Source organism: Myotis davidii, unplaced genomic scaffold (genome assembly GCF_000327345.1).
Source record: "Myotis davidii unplaced genomic scaffold, ASM32734v1 scaffold854, whole genome shotgun sequence".
Classification (NCBI taxonomy): domain Eukaryota; kingdom Metazoa; phylum Chordata; class Mammalia; order Chiroptera; family Vespertilionidae; genus Myotis; species Myotis davidii.
In genome coordinates, this window is record NW_006285939.1 from 1,557,633 (window position 1) to 1,570,990 (window position 13,358).

Here is a 13,358-nt window from a genome sequence, read left to right on the forward strand (position 1 = left end):
TGCCGGCGTCCACTGAGACTCTCCGACCTTGCACACTCGGTCTCCGGCCGCCTGCTGAGAGCTGAGATGCTCTTGGATCCATCGGACTGTGCCAGGGGCCGTCTAGGGCAGTGGTCAGTAAACTGCAGCTCACGAGCCACATGCGGCTCTTTGGCTCCCTGAGTGTGGCTCTTCCTAAGCCTTAGGAGTACCCTAATTGTGTTAATAACAATGTCCCTACCTATATAGTTTAAGTTTAAAAAATTTGGCTCTCAAAAGAAATTTCAATCGTTGTACTGTTGGTATTTGGCTCTGTTGACTAATGAGTTTGCCGACCACTGGGCTAGGGTACCACAGAGCATGGGCTTTCAGGCACAGGACTTCCATGTATAAGCTGTGTGACCCTGGGCAAGTTACTTGGCCTTTCTGTGCGTCCATTCCCACATCTGTAAAGTTAGATTTAAAACAGTACCTATCTCACAGGGTTATTTTGAACGTTAAATGCATTGATAAATGTAATATAATTAGAAAATTACCTGGTAAGTAAGTTGTTACATAAGTATTGAATTATTATTACTATAATTATTATCAAGTAAGTGTCATGTTAATAACTGGTCTCTTTGAAATATTTAGAGGCAGAGAAAAGACACTCAGAGATCATTTGGAAAATATCACGTAACAGACGGGTTGGCCTCGGGCCGGTGCCGAAAAGCCCCTTGATATATTTTTCAATAGTAGGAAAGATACTCCTTCTAAACAGGCCACGCACGCCATGCTGCTCACGGCTCTATGCAAATCCTCCAGCGGTTTCCCATCGCACTTAAATGAACCTGAGTCCCGACCTGTCGTGATCTTGCACAGCCCTCCTCCAGCTTGGCCCACCACACCTCCGCTTGCTCACCACAGCTGCAGCCGTCGGCCGCCCTTGGACACACCAGGACAGCACTCCTGGTTCAGGGCCCACCTCATGGTGTTTGCCAGGCTGTGCTCTCTGCCTGGAATATTCTTCCCCCGCATAGCAGAGTGGCTTGCTGCTGTGAATAACCAATCGGACCTCTGCTCCAAGGAGACCCCTCACCATAAGCACCGTCCCTCTGTGGCCCCCTTACTCCCCTCCATTGCCCTGCAGAGTACGTATCCCCTTAGCATTGTAACATCTGTCCACTCAGCTACGGCCTGCCTTCTCCCACCAGAATGTAATTGTAGCCCCTAATATTCACACAGCTCTACACAGAAGGTACTCCTGCCAACTCACATACACGTGTGGAAGCGCGGGCACAGAAAGAACACGCCTGTGGCCAACAGCGGGGACGTGGCCGTGCGGTGCTGCAGAGAGGCTGCCGACACAGGCAGGGGCGGGGCCACTGCTCACAGCCTCAGCCAGCGGAGCTGGGACCTGCTGAGGAACTGGCTTTCCAAGAAAATGGCTCTAACTTGCAGCGTTTGGTGATTCCATGTGGAAATCCCCCCACAATGGCTGGTTTCAAGATACCAGATAGACTTACCCTCTCCTGGATAGGAGTGGGCTGGAGCACGCTGCTGATATCACCTAGGTTCTAGGGAGATAAGCTCAGTGCCACCTGGCATGTAGGAAATTGCACATTTAAATGAGGCATGTGGCCCGCTGGCCGTGAGTTTGACATTCTTGGAGGGCTTTCCTGAGCATTTTTGCTGAGAGACAGCAGAGCGCAGAGCCCAGTGGGAAAGAACAGGGTCCGAAAGCCAGGTGTCTGGCCAGACCAGCTCTGGCACTTCCTGCTGCAGCAGCTTGTGCTGTATTTACCTCTTTGTGCCTCCCCAGCCTCATTTATGAGAGGGAGATAATAACAAGGCTTAGGGCTGTCCCGATGTCAGCACTGGGGTTGTGCCTGCATTGGGAGGTAGCATCATCACCATCATCACCACCTATCGCCACCACCACCTTCATCACCATCATCACCACCTTCATCACCATCATCACCACCTATCGTCACCACCATCACCACCTTCATCACCATCATCACCACCTTCATCAACATCATCACCATCATCACCATCATCACCACCTATTGTCACCACCACTTTCATCACCATCACCACCATCATCCCCACCATCACCACCATTGCAATCACCATCTATTGTCATCACCACCTTCATCAGCATCATCGCCATCACTACCACTTGCATTATGTCATGGACACAAAGTACAGGGCATAAACCAAGCATTAAGATGAGATATAAACAGCAGTAGATATGTGAGCTCATTCGTTGAGTTCATATGTAACGTGGGCAATGGGTGCATATGAGTGAATTCATAGTTTGTATTCATATCTCTATGCATGCTCTAATCAGAAACCCACTAGGCTACTGCCCTTGGGACATCCCACATGCTTGTTGAGTTCATAAATTCAGCTTCAGAAAGTTATAATAATAAGTTAAAATTGAATCAGCCAGAGAAACAAAGCCCCTTAAAGGTACTGCTAGCTTGTCCTGAACTCAGAACCTCACAGAGATTTCCTTCCTGACATGAGTGCCTCGCTGGATGTAACACACACAATGGTGATGTTTTCCTCTTTTTCTGAAATGGCACTTCATTTCTGGTATTCTCAATCTGAGATTGAAAAAGTCTTTTAATAACCACTCTGAAGTGCTCTGCATTCAAAACCGAGGTTTTAAATGAAATAAGTTTTTTTAAATATCAAATGTGAGCACAAATGATATTGTTCCATGAGATTACAAAAATAAAATAGAGTGGAAAAGTTAGGAAACAATTTCCCAGTAGGGCAATGCCTGCGGCAATGAGATGCCCAATAAAGGCAGCAAGTCCGCTGAACAGAGGGAAGCAAGCGAGCGCTCTGCAGGGACGCTGCCTGCAGACACTTGGCCGTCCCAGGCTGGCACCCGGGCCCCAGGGAGGCCTCATGGCCAGGTGGGGAGGCCTGTGCGTCCCAGTGGGAAGGCCACGGTGGCCAGGTGGGGAGGCCACACAGCCAAGTGGGGAGGACTGCGTTGCCAAGAGGGGAGACCTGTGCAGCCAGATGGGGGTGCTCACGGGCTAGGTCTGCTGGACCTTGGGCCTGGTTCACCTCTCTGCCACCTTCACCAGGCGCTGGGAGACCCATGCTCCAGTCCCCACATAGCACCATGCACACTGCCTGTCGGGGGCGCTCAGTAAACGCCTGGAGACTGAACGGGCAGCCGGCGCACAGTGGCCGGTGTGAGTCAGTGATGCAGTACGGGGACACACGGCCGAGGTGGTCAGCCCAGAGTCACCCCCTCCTAGCACAAAGCCACCCAGCGGGCAGTTCCTCGTGACACTTCTGGGGGAGGGTCCCTGTGGTCTCTGGGAGGGGTCCTAAGCACGGCTGAACGTGGCATCAGTCTGAAGGACTGCCTGGACGTAACAGCGCCGTGGCCTGTCGTTAATAAAAGCAGAGCCTCCACCAGCCTCCACTACTGGCGCCGAGTGGTTGAGGCGCCTCCCGCCTGGTGGCTGTCTGTGGATGGGGTGGGGGGCAGGGTTGGGAGTAATCTCGTGCTGCCAGGACATGCCAGCCTAGGTCAGGGCCAACAGCCCCTCATAGATGCTCCCACTTCCACTTTGGGAGGCCTGGTCCCTTCTCCCTGAGGGTCGCATCCCACTCATGGAAGAGCCCCCACTCTCTCCGACTGCAAGAAGCCCAGGAAACCAGTGACTTGCGTTTCCCCGCGCTCCTCCCTCCAGTCCACACGCATAGGGCCCGTGACGCCGCGGCGTGCGGGCGCCGAGGGAGCGCGAATGCGCGTCTCTGAAACGGCACCAGCGCGGCACAGCGAAGCTCTGGGTTTTCCCAAGGCTTTTACTCGGGGTAATATATTGTACATGCGGTTGTGGGTTTCTTCCTTTTTAATTTTAAAGCGAGATTATGCACATATTTTATGCAGGTTAATATATCCTCTTCATGCACATCTAACTGAAACCAGTTCTATCGAGCAAATGAGCGACAACAAGAGGGATCCTCGGGCTTATTACAAACATCCCTCATGAACCTGAGGCGCGTGTCCTCGGGAACCATGTTGCTGGGACTGGGGTTATTACTGAAATCCTCCCAGAATCTCTCGGTGCCGAGTGTGCCCCAAAGCCTTCTCTCTCCCGCTCAGAGCAGCTCTGGTCCTGGCCGTGTGTTCTGGGCCATGAGAACCGGGCCGGCGAAGGGGCTCCTTTCTGACTCGGGCCAGCGCTGCGCAGGGCACTGGTCCTGGCCCGCTGGCCACCGGTGGGAGGCAGGGTCTCAGACAGGTTCTCTCTCCAGGATCATGAAGGGCGCGCTCCTGTTCTGTCCACCCGCGCGCACTGGTCTTGCAGCGGGTTTGCTGCAGACTTTAAACCTCACAGACAAGCAGGTCAGATTCCCCCTGCCCCAGGCCCTGGGGCACCGGGCAGGGCTGTCCCCAGCTGAAGGGGGGACAAACTCTCCAGAAAGGTCTTCAGGAATGATGAGCCACAGTGCCCTTTAGAAGCAGATCCTCGGGTTTACATTTCTTTGTCGATTAATAAGAAAAGCCCACAGTTCCTTGCGGCTGAACTCCCTTCCAACGGGGTCAGCAGGTCCGTCTGGAGGCGGCCGCAGCCACTGCCCTGCTGTCAGGGACCCGGCAGAGGGCGCAACCCAGAGCCGCACGTGTCTGCTCTTGGATGTTCCTTGCATTTACCTGGGGCCGTTGTGTTGATGCCGCTGTGAGTCCAGTAGATCTAGGGTGGGACCTACAACGTCTGGGTGACGCCCAGGCTGCTGGCCCATGGACCCCGCGTGGAGCAGTGAAGAGTTAGAGCTCCGGTCTCACACACCTGCCTGCAATCATTCGTCCATTTCACACACACGCCGCGGACCCCAGGTTCTCTACTGGGGACACAGGAATGAGGAAGACAGGTTCTCAGTGACTTTAAAACTAGTGCTAGTGAAAACGTAACACGTGCATCAAAGGACACAATCAAGAGAGGGAAAAGCGCCAGACAGAATGGGTGGAAATACTCACAAATTATGTATCTGATAAAAGATAAATATCAAAAAAGATATATAGAAAGAACTCCTACAATTCAACAACAGAAAGAGCACTGCTGATCATCAAGGAAACAACAATCAAACCCACAGCGAGATGCCATCTCACAGCCGTCCACGTGGCTGTTATCAAAAAGCCAAGTGCTAAGTGTTGGAGAGGACATAGGAAAGTCAGTACCCTGATGCACAACATTCCCTGGTGGGAATGTAAACTCGCACAGCTGCTATGGAAAACGGTGTCATTGCATTCCCTCAAAGCATTAGAAATAGAATTACCATGTGATTTTCCTTCAGCAATTTCACTTCAGGGCACACATACAAAAGGGTGGAAAGCAGGGACTCAAAGAGGCTTGCACATCTGTATTCACAGCCGCACTATTCCCGGAGCAAGCCAAGCGCCCATGGACAGATGCAGGGTAAGCAGGGTGTGGCGTGGACACACAGCGCAGTATCACTCCGCTTTGGAAAGAAAGGAAATGTGGACACATGTTGCAAGATGGATGAATCCTTGACGACATTATACCAAGGGAAATAAGCCAGTCACGGACAAACACTGAGTGAGGCCACCCGCATGGGATACCTAGAGGGTGGGTCAGAGAGAAGGAGGTGGGAGGGTGGTTTGCAGGGCTGCGGAGGGGAGAGAGAGTGTTTGGTGAGCACAGAGTGGCATGATGAAAGATTTCCGGGGGTTGTTGGCACAACAACGGGAATGTACTTAACACTACTGAGATGTTCACTTACAACAGGTAGTAAGTCTTAGGTTACGTGTATGTCACACAAAGAACAGGTCCGTGTCTGTACTTAGGTGTGGACAGTGCACCTGACTTCACAGTGTGAGAAGGGTAAGGGTCACATGGTTCCCGCGGGGGAGAAAGTCAGGTCAGGCGGGTGAACACGTCAAGGTGGAGGGGGAAGCGCTGAAACACAGGTGAGGCCAGGGCTGCGGGGCCCAGGAGAGGCCCTGGCAGCAGGTGGACAGGGAGGGCGTGAGCATGTGAGCCAGTTGGGCAGCGACAGGAGGAAAGGATCAAGACTGGGCACCCCAAAAACGTAACAGGGAGGCTGGGTCCCAGGGAACAGGGCTGAGGGAGGAGGCAGCTAGACCTGGACAGGACAGCCGCTCCCTGGGGCAGGGCTGCGGGTGCAGCAGGCGGGGAAGGCGAGGCCGGCAAGTGTGCCAGGGTAAGTGTGGGGGTGTGTGCAGCTTCCAGGGAGGTGTCCCACAGTCAGTCAGGAAAACCAGTTTGGAATTGGCTTGAAGACCCCGGTTGGAGAGAAAATGGGCTGCACAGGTTGCTGCTCTCAGGCAATGTGTTCAAGGAGAAAGGAGCCCCGGGCCAGCCAGCACCGGAGAGGTGGGGAAGCGCAGCAGCCTGCCCGCCTGGGCGCGGCCACAGGCCGGAGGAGAGCAGGTAGCTGGGCAATGGCAGGTGAGCCCTGTTGCCTCCAGGGACAGGGCATCTGTGCATCCAGGAAGCAGAAGGAATAGATTAACAGACGTATCATGAGGGTTGGTGATGGGAAGGGCCCTGGCCCACACGGGTATTAATTCTGAGGTCCGGGCGAACCTAGATTTGTGGAAAAGTGGACTGAAGGGGCGGGAGGCCTCAAAAAGAAGGTGCTGAGTGAACACATCCTGCAGGGGAGTTGCCAGCTCTGTGGGTGGGAGGACAGAGGCCATGGGGCCACTGGGAAGAGGACCTAGACTGGCGGGGTGCCAGGCAGAGCAGGAGACAGGTGGGGCAGACCTGTGAGCCCACCCCCATAACAGCAAGCCACGCCCCATCCTGGACGGGAAGGGGCCACGAGAGTGTCCTAAGGGGAATGACATGGACAGCGCTGGGATGGAGGCAAGCCCCTAGGCAGCCACGTGGGGAGGGATGAGAACAAGAGACTGGGCCGACTTTCTGTCTGGTCTCTGCTCATAGCAATCACCTTCTCCTGGAGCAGGAGCGCAGCCTCCCTGCACCCAGGGCTGTGGGCGCCAGGACGCCAGAGTGGGCAGGGCCACCTCCAGAGGAGGGTGGACTCAGGCCGAGGCAGAGGAGGGCAGGAAAGTGCCCAGAGGGTGACATCTCTTCCCTTTCCCTCAGCTTGGGTGTCTGGCCCGCCTCTCTGAGTGATGTGTCCTTGGGCTGGAGCTGAGGTCTGCCTCCCCTTCCCGCACTGCTTCCTCTCCCCTTGGGTCTACAGTGAGACCTTGACTTATGAGTTTAATTCGTTCCGTGATGGAGCTCATAACTCAAATTACTCGTATTTCAAAACAAAAAGTGAACAAGTGAGACACGTGATGCTGGGCTGATGTGGTGTTCACTGTGACGTTCGCTGCGCCAACTAGCGGTGGGGTATCTGAAGCTGGCTCATAACCCGAATTTTAGCTCGCAACTCAAAGCAAAAAATCGGCTGAGAGATGGCTCGTATCTCGAAAAACTCATAAGTCGGGACACTCGTAAGTCAAGGCCCCACTGTATGACGATGTGAATGAAGCAGGCCCTGCCTTTCTCACTCTCCCAGACCAGGAGGCAGGGACAACCTTTCCTGACAGTGGGAATCGGTGGGAATTAGCACCAAGGGTGCTGGGAGCTCTGCTGTGGGGACACCCCACTAAGGGCAGGAAAGGGGTCCCCAGGAGGCTTCCAAGGGTCTTTGAAGTGCCCCTCCCTGATTAAAGGGACAATACACGTTTGAATTTGTGGAAGTGCTCCGGCCCCCGGAGGATGAAGAACGAGGACACTGGAATGAGACTCCCTGTGTGCACAGGCCAGGCAAGCTGCGTGCGTCAGACCCACTGACCGGCAGAAGCCTGCGCAGCTGCGGGCCTCAGCACCTGCTGGCCGACTATGAGGGCAGGTGCTTGTGTTCGGCTGTTTTGCTACAAATGTGGAGGGCAGTCTCCATCCTTGATTACAAAATGTTTAAATGCCTCTCTTGCCTCTTTTTCTTCTTTCCTCTCATTTTTTTAACTTCCAGCTACTGTCAGTTTCTGGCACACACACTCCTCACCAGCACCACACTGCCTCGGACCTTACGAAGCACTGCCACTTGCGAGTGCTTTGCGGGTGACACACAGCGCCCAGCCCCTCGAGTTTGCCTGGACACGGGGGTCCACCAAGAGCTGACGTGCACACTTGAGATGAAAAATGGGCCATCAAGGCCCTGGCAGAGGAACTGGCACACAGTAGGTGCTCAGTAAACAGAGGTTCTCCCTTCCAGTCAATGGTCCATGGAGGCAGTGGGCAGGTTGAGCCTGTCACCATCCCGCCAGGCTGTTGGACCCAGAGGCCTGGCCGCCCCAGGAAGCATTGCTTCACGGAGATGGTGGAAAAATGAAAAATTACAGAATTAAACGACTAAACGGGCACAAAGGCCCCCGAAAAGATGCCTCCAAGCTATTTTCTAAATTGCCCACCAAAGCCTGCGTGAGTCAAGCAACTATTGACTAAGTCTCGGCGGCCATCAAGACTTATTGATCTGAGAGGTAAATATTGACCAGCGTGAGCCGGGGTCGATGCTGCCTCCTGGGAAAATAAATCCCAGTTTAACTAAAACCTGCAGGCGAGGCCTGGCTTGCTGCTCAGACCGAGGCCGGCTCCGGCCAGCGCCTCCCTGATCGTGCTTTGTAGTAACTGCAAACTAGTTCCCGAACTCACGTGTTTCTTGTTGGTAGAGAAAATGTTAAATCTTTTCATCTCTGAAATGATCAGGGACAGTTTGGAATTTAAAACACTGTTATTGGGAGCACGTCCATAAAACAGAGAATCTTTCTGAAATGCAATGGAACTGCCCAGGACTTAGTTCCCGTGAAAAATCTCCAGTGCAAACACACAAACAAAACAGTCAACAAGGAAACCTGTGGTCAGGACCAGTGCCGTCTCCGAAAATGCTGTGGAGGCCGCTGTTTCCAAGCAGCCAGAACTGCCGAGGCAGCATCCCGCGCCCCACAGGCAGGTGTGCAGCTGGTTTTTATTTAACGGATCGATGATCGGTGGGGACCACCTGGCAGTGGACGACAGAAAGGGATCCATCCAAGACTGATGGCTCGGCAAAGGGCGGTCCACGGGCGGCCTTGTGGCCACTGAGAGGGGTCCTGCCCTGTGAGTCACACTTTTCCTAAACAGTGTGTCCTCACACGCAAACCTAGGGCGGGAGCAGGGCTTACTGTGAGGGTCAAATACGATGCCGTGCAAAGAGCACTCTTTTGGACAGACCCCCGGGTACGGCGACAGAACGTCAGTAAGTAGCTGCTGCTGTTATTGCCGTGGGTAAGAGCTGGAGAGAAACAGTGAGTCCTTGAGCTACTTAGGGAGGATGGAAGGTGGAGACATTTACAAGGCGCAGTCACTCCTGAGGTTGTTGATAAATATCCGAATTAAGAATGAAAGATCTGAAAGGTACACGCATGCCCACACTGACCTGCGGTGGCTGCGCAGTGAGAGGCGAGTGAGCTCAGCTTGTCCATCTCGGGGAGACTGAGTCTCAGGTGGGATGCGGGGTGCTCGCAGGCAGGGGAGCTGGCACAGGGAAAGGTGTCCTTGTGTTCAGCTCGCCCCCCGAAGGCCGACGGCGGGAGCGAGATCTGCTGGCAGCAGGGAGAACTCTGCCACTGCACTCAGGGATGAGTGTGGCCAACAGAGCGGAACTGCTGACGAATTTTTGATGTGACCCAAATGGAATCACACTGTCTGAGCCCACAATGCACTGTGGGCCAAAAGGCTGCCTTTGGGAAACAAGTGAGCCAGCTTCTCCGACAGAAGTAGGGGGTAGGCGGGGGTCAGGAGGCGGGACCTGGGCACAGAGCAGCAAGGGTGGGGCAAGGCTGAGCCACCGAGGACATCAGCCAGGTACAGAGACCCAGACTCCACTCAGAGGCAAACCCTCCAAGGAGCTGGTTCACACTTTACGTTCCGGTTCAGATGGACCCAGGTTCAAGTCTGCCTGCCGCCCTCAGCTGCTGACCTTCCGTAAGTCACCCGCCTCTCACCGTCCCCACGTGCAAAAGCAGATGGCAGGACCGACGGCGCAGAGCAAGGTATGTGGCATCACTGACACTCCCATCTGCTGGGCACTGCGCTGGGCATGGGCACACAGCCCCGGCCACAGGCATGCTCCCTGCCTTCGCAGACTTTGCGTTCTGGTAGGAAAGAGGCAGTGAATAGGTAAAAATGGAAGTTTGTGAGGGCGCCTCTGCCGGGGAGCCGTCAGCGGCGGCATGTTTGACGCAGGATCTCCAAAGACTTCTGCACTGGGGTGTGTGAATAGAGACCCGAGGGGGTGAGCGATAAGCCACAGGGGAGGGCGGGAAGGAAGAGTGCACAGCGGCTGCAAAGGCCCTTGCAGACCTTTTGGGCTGTTTAAGGACTAGCAGGGAGGCCAATGTGGCCGGATGGGGAGGGAAGGGGGCGGTAGTAAAAATTATGTTTGAGAGGTAATGGCATCTAGACCGCGTAGGGCCATGCTGTCCGACGCGGCAGCCTCCAGCCACATGTGGCTCCTCAGCACCTGGAACGTGGCTCCACCCTGATGCAGCACGTGGAACACACGCACTGGATCCTGAAGATTTAGTTGAACAAGGCATGTAAGTGTTTCATTAATAAGTTTATATTGATTATATGCTTGAGTGATGATATTTTTGAGGTATTGAGTTAAATAAGCCATATTATTAACATTGGTTTCATCTGTTTCTTTTCACGTCTTTACTCTCGCCACTAGAACATGTGAATTACATATGTGGCTTACATGACACAGGGGTTGTAGGTCACAGTAGGAGCTGGGCGTTTATCTTGAACAATATGTGATGTGAATAGGTATGCACATAACACACTCAGCATGTTTCCCAGAACATAGTGGGAAAGTTTATGAACTAGATTTCCCTCAAGACAAACTGCTCAAATGTAAAGACAAAGGAAGATGCGGGGGAAGACACTGAACTCCAGGAAGAGTAAAAGCTAAGTTGAAACAGTTGATTACAATGTAGTGCTAAGACCAATGAAACTAGCAACGATTACTGAAATATAAAACAAAGTAAAATAAAAAAGAATCTGGCAAACAGATACAACTGGATCGTTCCTAAATTCCAAAGGGACCAGAGAAAAACAGGCATAAAAAATGCAAGTATTTCATGTTAGTCACCCTGGGGGAGTGAGCTGCTTCATGCTTTTCACCTGCGTCTCTGAGACGTCAATGAGGTGAACTCATTTTCATGAGCTTATTGGTATTTGTACCTCTGCTGTATGACGTGCACGTTTCAGACTCCCCCTGTGTTTTGTGACACTGTCACTTCCTCTTGCTTCATAGGTGCCGTGTACGCCGTGGTAGACAGTCCTTTGTCAGACGTACGGAGGACAGATCCGCCCGCCCAGTCTCTGACCTGTCTTTTCATTCTTGTATTCACAGCTTTAATCAGAATAGACCTTCTAAATTCCAACATAATCCAAATGTTTCAATCTTTTCTTTTATGTCTTGTTTAAAAAACCTTTGCCTACCCCGATGTTCGGGAGTTATGCTCTCTTTAGGAAGCTTTATTTTTCCTTCAGTCTCTGCTCCTTCTCTAGTCTTGTGTGTGGTGTGAGGGAGGGGCTCTGGATCTCCGTCGTTTACTAGTAGATGGTCCAAGAGGCCCATTACCTCACACTGAAAAGATAACCCTCCTACCACACTGTGATGCCACTTCTGTATCAATCAAGTGAGGACAAACATGTAGGTCGGTTTGGAGTTATTGATTCTGTCCCTTTGGTCTATTTGTCTACCACTGTGCTATCACCACACTAAATTACTGTAATGTAAATCTTTGGAGTTGGTGTATAACTTCTCCACTTTGTCCTTTTTCTTCAAGAATAGCTTGGTCCTTGGCAGGACATACACGTTTTAGAATAGCTTTGCCAGCTTTTCTCCCTCTCTCTCCTGCACAACCGATGAACAATGATAAGCAACAGTGTGATTAGAAACGAAGATCATAAAATACCCAAGCACCACATTGACATAAAAAAATTAGTGAATAAATAGATGAGGGAAGGGGTCCATCTGCTCCTTACAAAAGAATTTAAAATAGTAAATGTGGACAGACCGAGGAAAATAGCAAATCACCATTAACACACCACAGCAACATCCACTGATGAATGCTAAAGGTAGTGGGCCAAGTTTAAGGGGCAACAGAATATCTGCATAGCCTTGACGAATCTCCCTAAAATATTTATTTATTTTAAATTTTTATTGATTGATTTTAGAAAGAGAGAGAGAGAGAGAGAGAGAGAGATTTGTTGTTCCACTTATTTGTCATTCATTGGTCGCTTCTTGTATGCGCCCTGACAAGGGACTGAACCCACAACCTTGGCGCATCAGGACTCAACTACCCAGACAGGACAAAATTCTAATTGCTGTGGTGGTTTTGACAGGTCTACAAATTCTCTGCTGCTGCTCCCTTCAGGAGGCGGAGCTGAACGCCCCTCCCTTGAGTTTGAACTGGACCGAGAGTGGAGTGGATTCTAATGAATAGACTAGGGAACAGGAAAAACAGTGACTTCACACTGAGGAGGCCTGCAGACAACACCGTAAGCGGGTGACGAAGAGTCATACCCCCATGAGCGAGAGGCAGTGACATCATGCTCCTCTGTGCTACTCTACAACCCATTCCGATCATCAGCGGAACTCAGAGAAACACCCGTCAGGGGACATTCTAAGCGTTCACTGGCTACTGCTCTTCAGGAGAGGCCAGGGCAGGGACTCCTGACAAAGGCGACTGGGTGAGGTGCCCCTCCGGGCCGGCTCCTGGGAGACAGCGATGAGGGACCTGCTGGCCTTGGTCAGGTCTGAGGTGTCTGACGGCGATGAGCTGGGGGAGCACTTAGTGTTGAGGACGCCCTGAGGCTGTGGAGGACGCTCCCACAGGAGAGCGGGGCTGGGGGTTGGACGCTGCACTAGCTCACCTCCTCTGTCATCTAAAATTATTTTGAAATATAAGCTACACCATCTTTTAAGGTCCTTCACTGTGGTTACAGGTACATTTATACAAGCAGGTCCACTTCCTATTTATATATTCCTGAGGGTGACTTTTTTCTTCTCTCTGAGAAAAGCAGCACTTATGGTAAGAACGGCGCTTGGATTGCAGAGAAGCCATGAGGGGACTAGGCAGGTAGGAGAGCTGCTCCAGGGCTGGTGAGCAGGCTGAGCGCCCCCGCCCGGGCACAGCACCAGGACTTACCGCAGGCTTCGGGTCAACAAGGGACCTCTGGACCTGAAGTGTGTGCAAGGCGTGAGGACAAGGACCCGGCATTGATTGACTCACCAGGGCGTCTCTCCTTTGTGGCTTCAGCAGCTTCAGCTTGTGGGGCGTGGCGGCTGTGGGAGCTGTGGGAGTGAGTCAG

At 52.6% G+C, this 13,358-nt stretch overlaps 1 protein-coding gene across 1 annotated transcript in view; it reads right to left on the reverse strand.

The window, feature by feature from the left end:
* VSTM4 (V-set and transmembrane domain containing 4) overlaps positions 1-13,358 on the reverse strand; it is an 89,074-nt gene that overhangs the window by 11,585 nt on the left and 64,131 nt on the right. Inside the window, exon 7 of the mRNA XM_006757152.2 lies at positions 13,280-13,341. Within this exon, the coding sequence (XP_006757215.1) occupies positions 13,280-13,341 (62 nt within the window). The remainder of the gene's footprint in view (positions 1-13,279; positions 13,342-13,358) is intronic.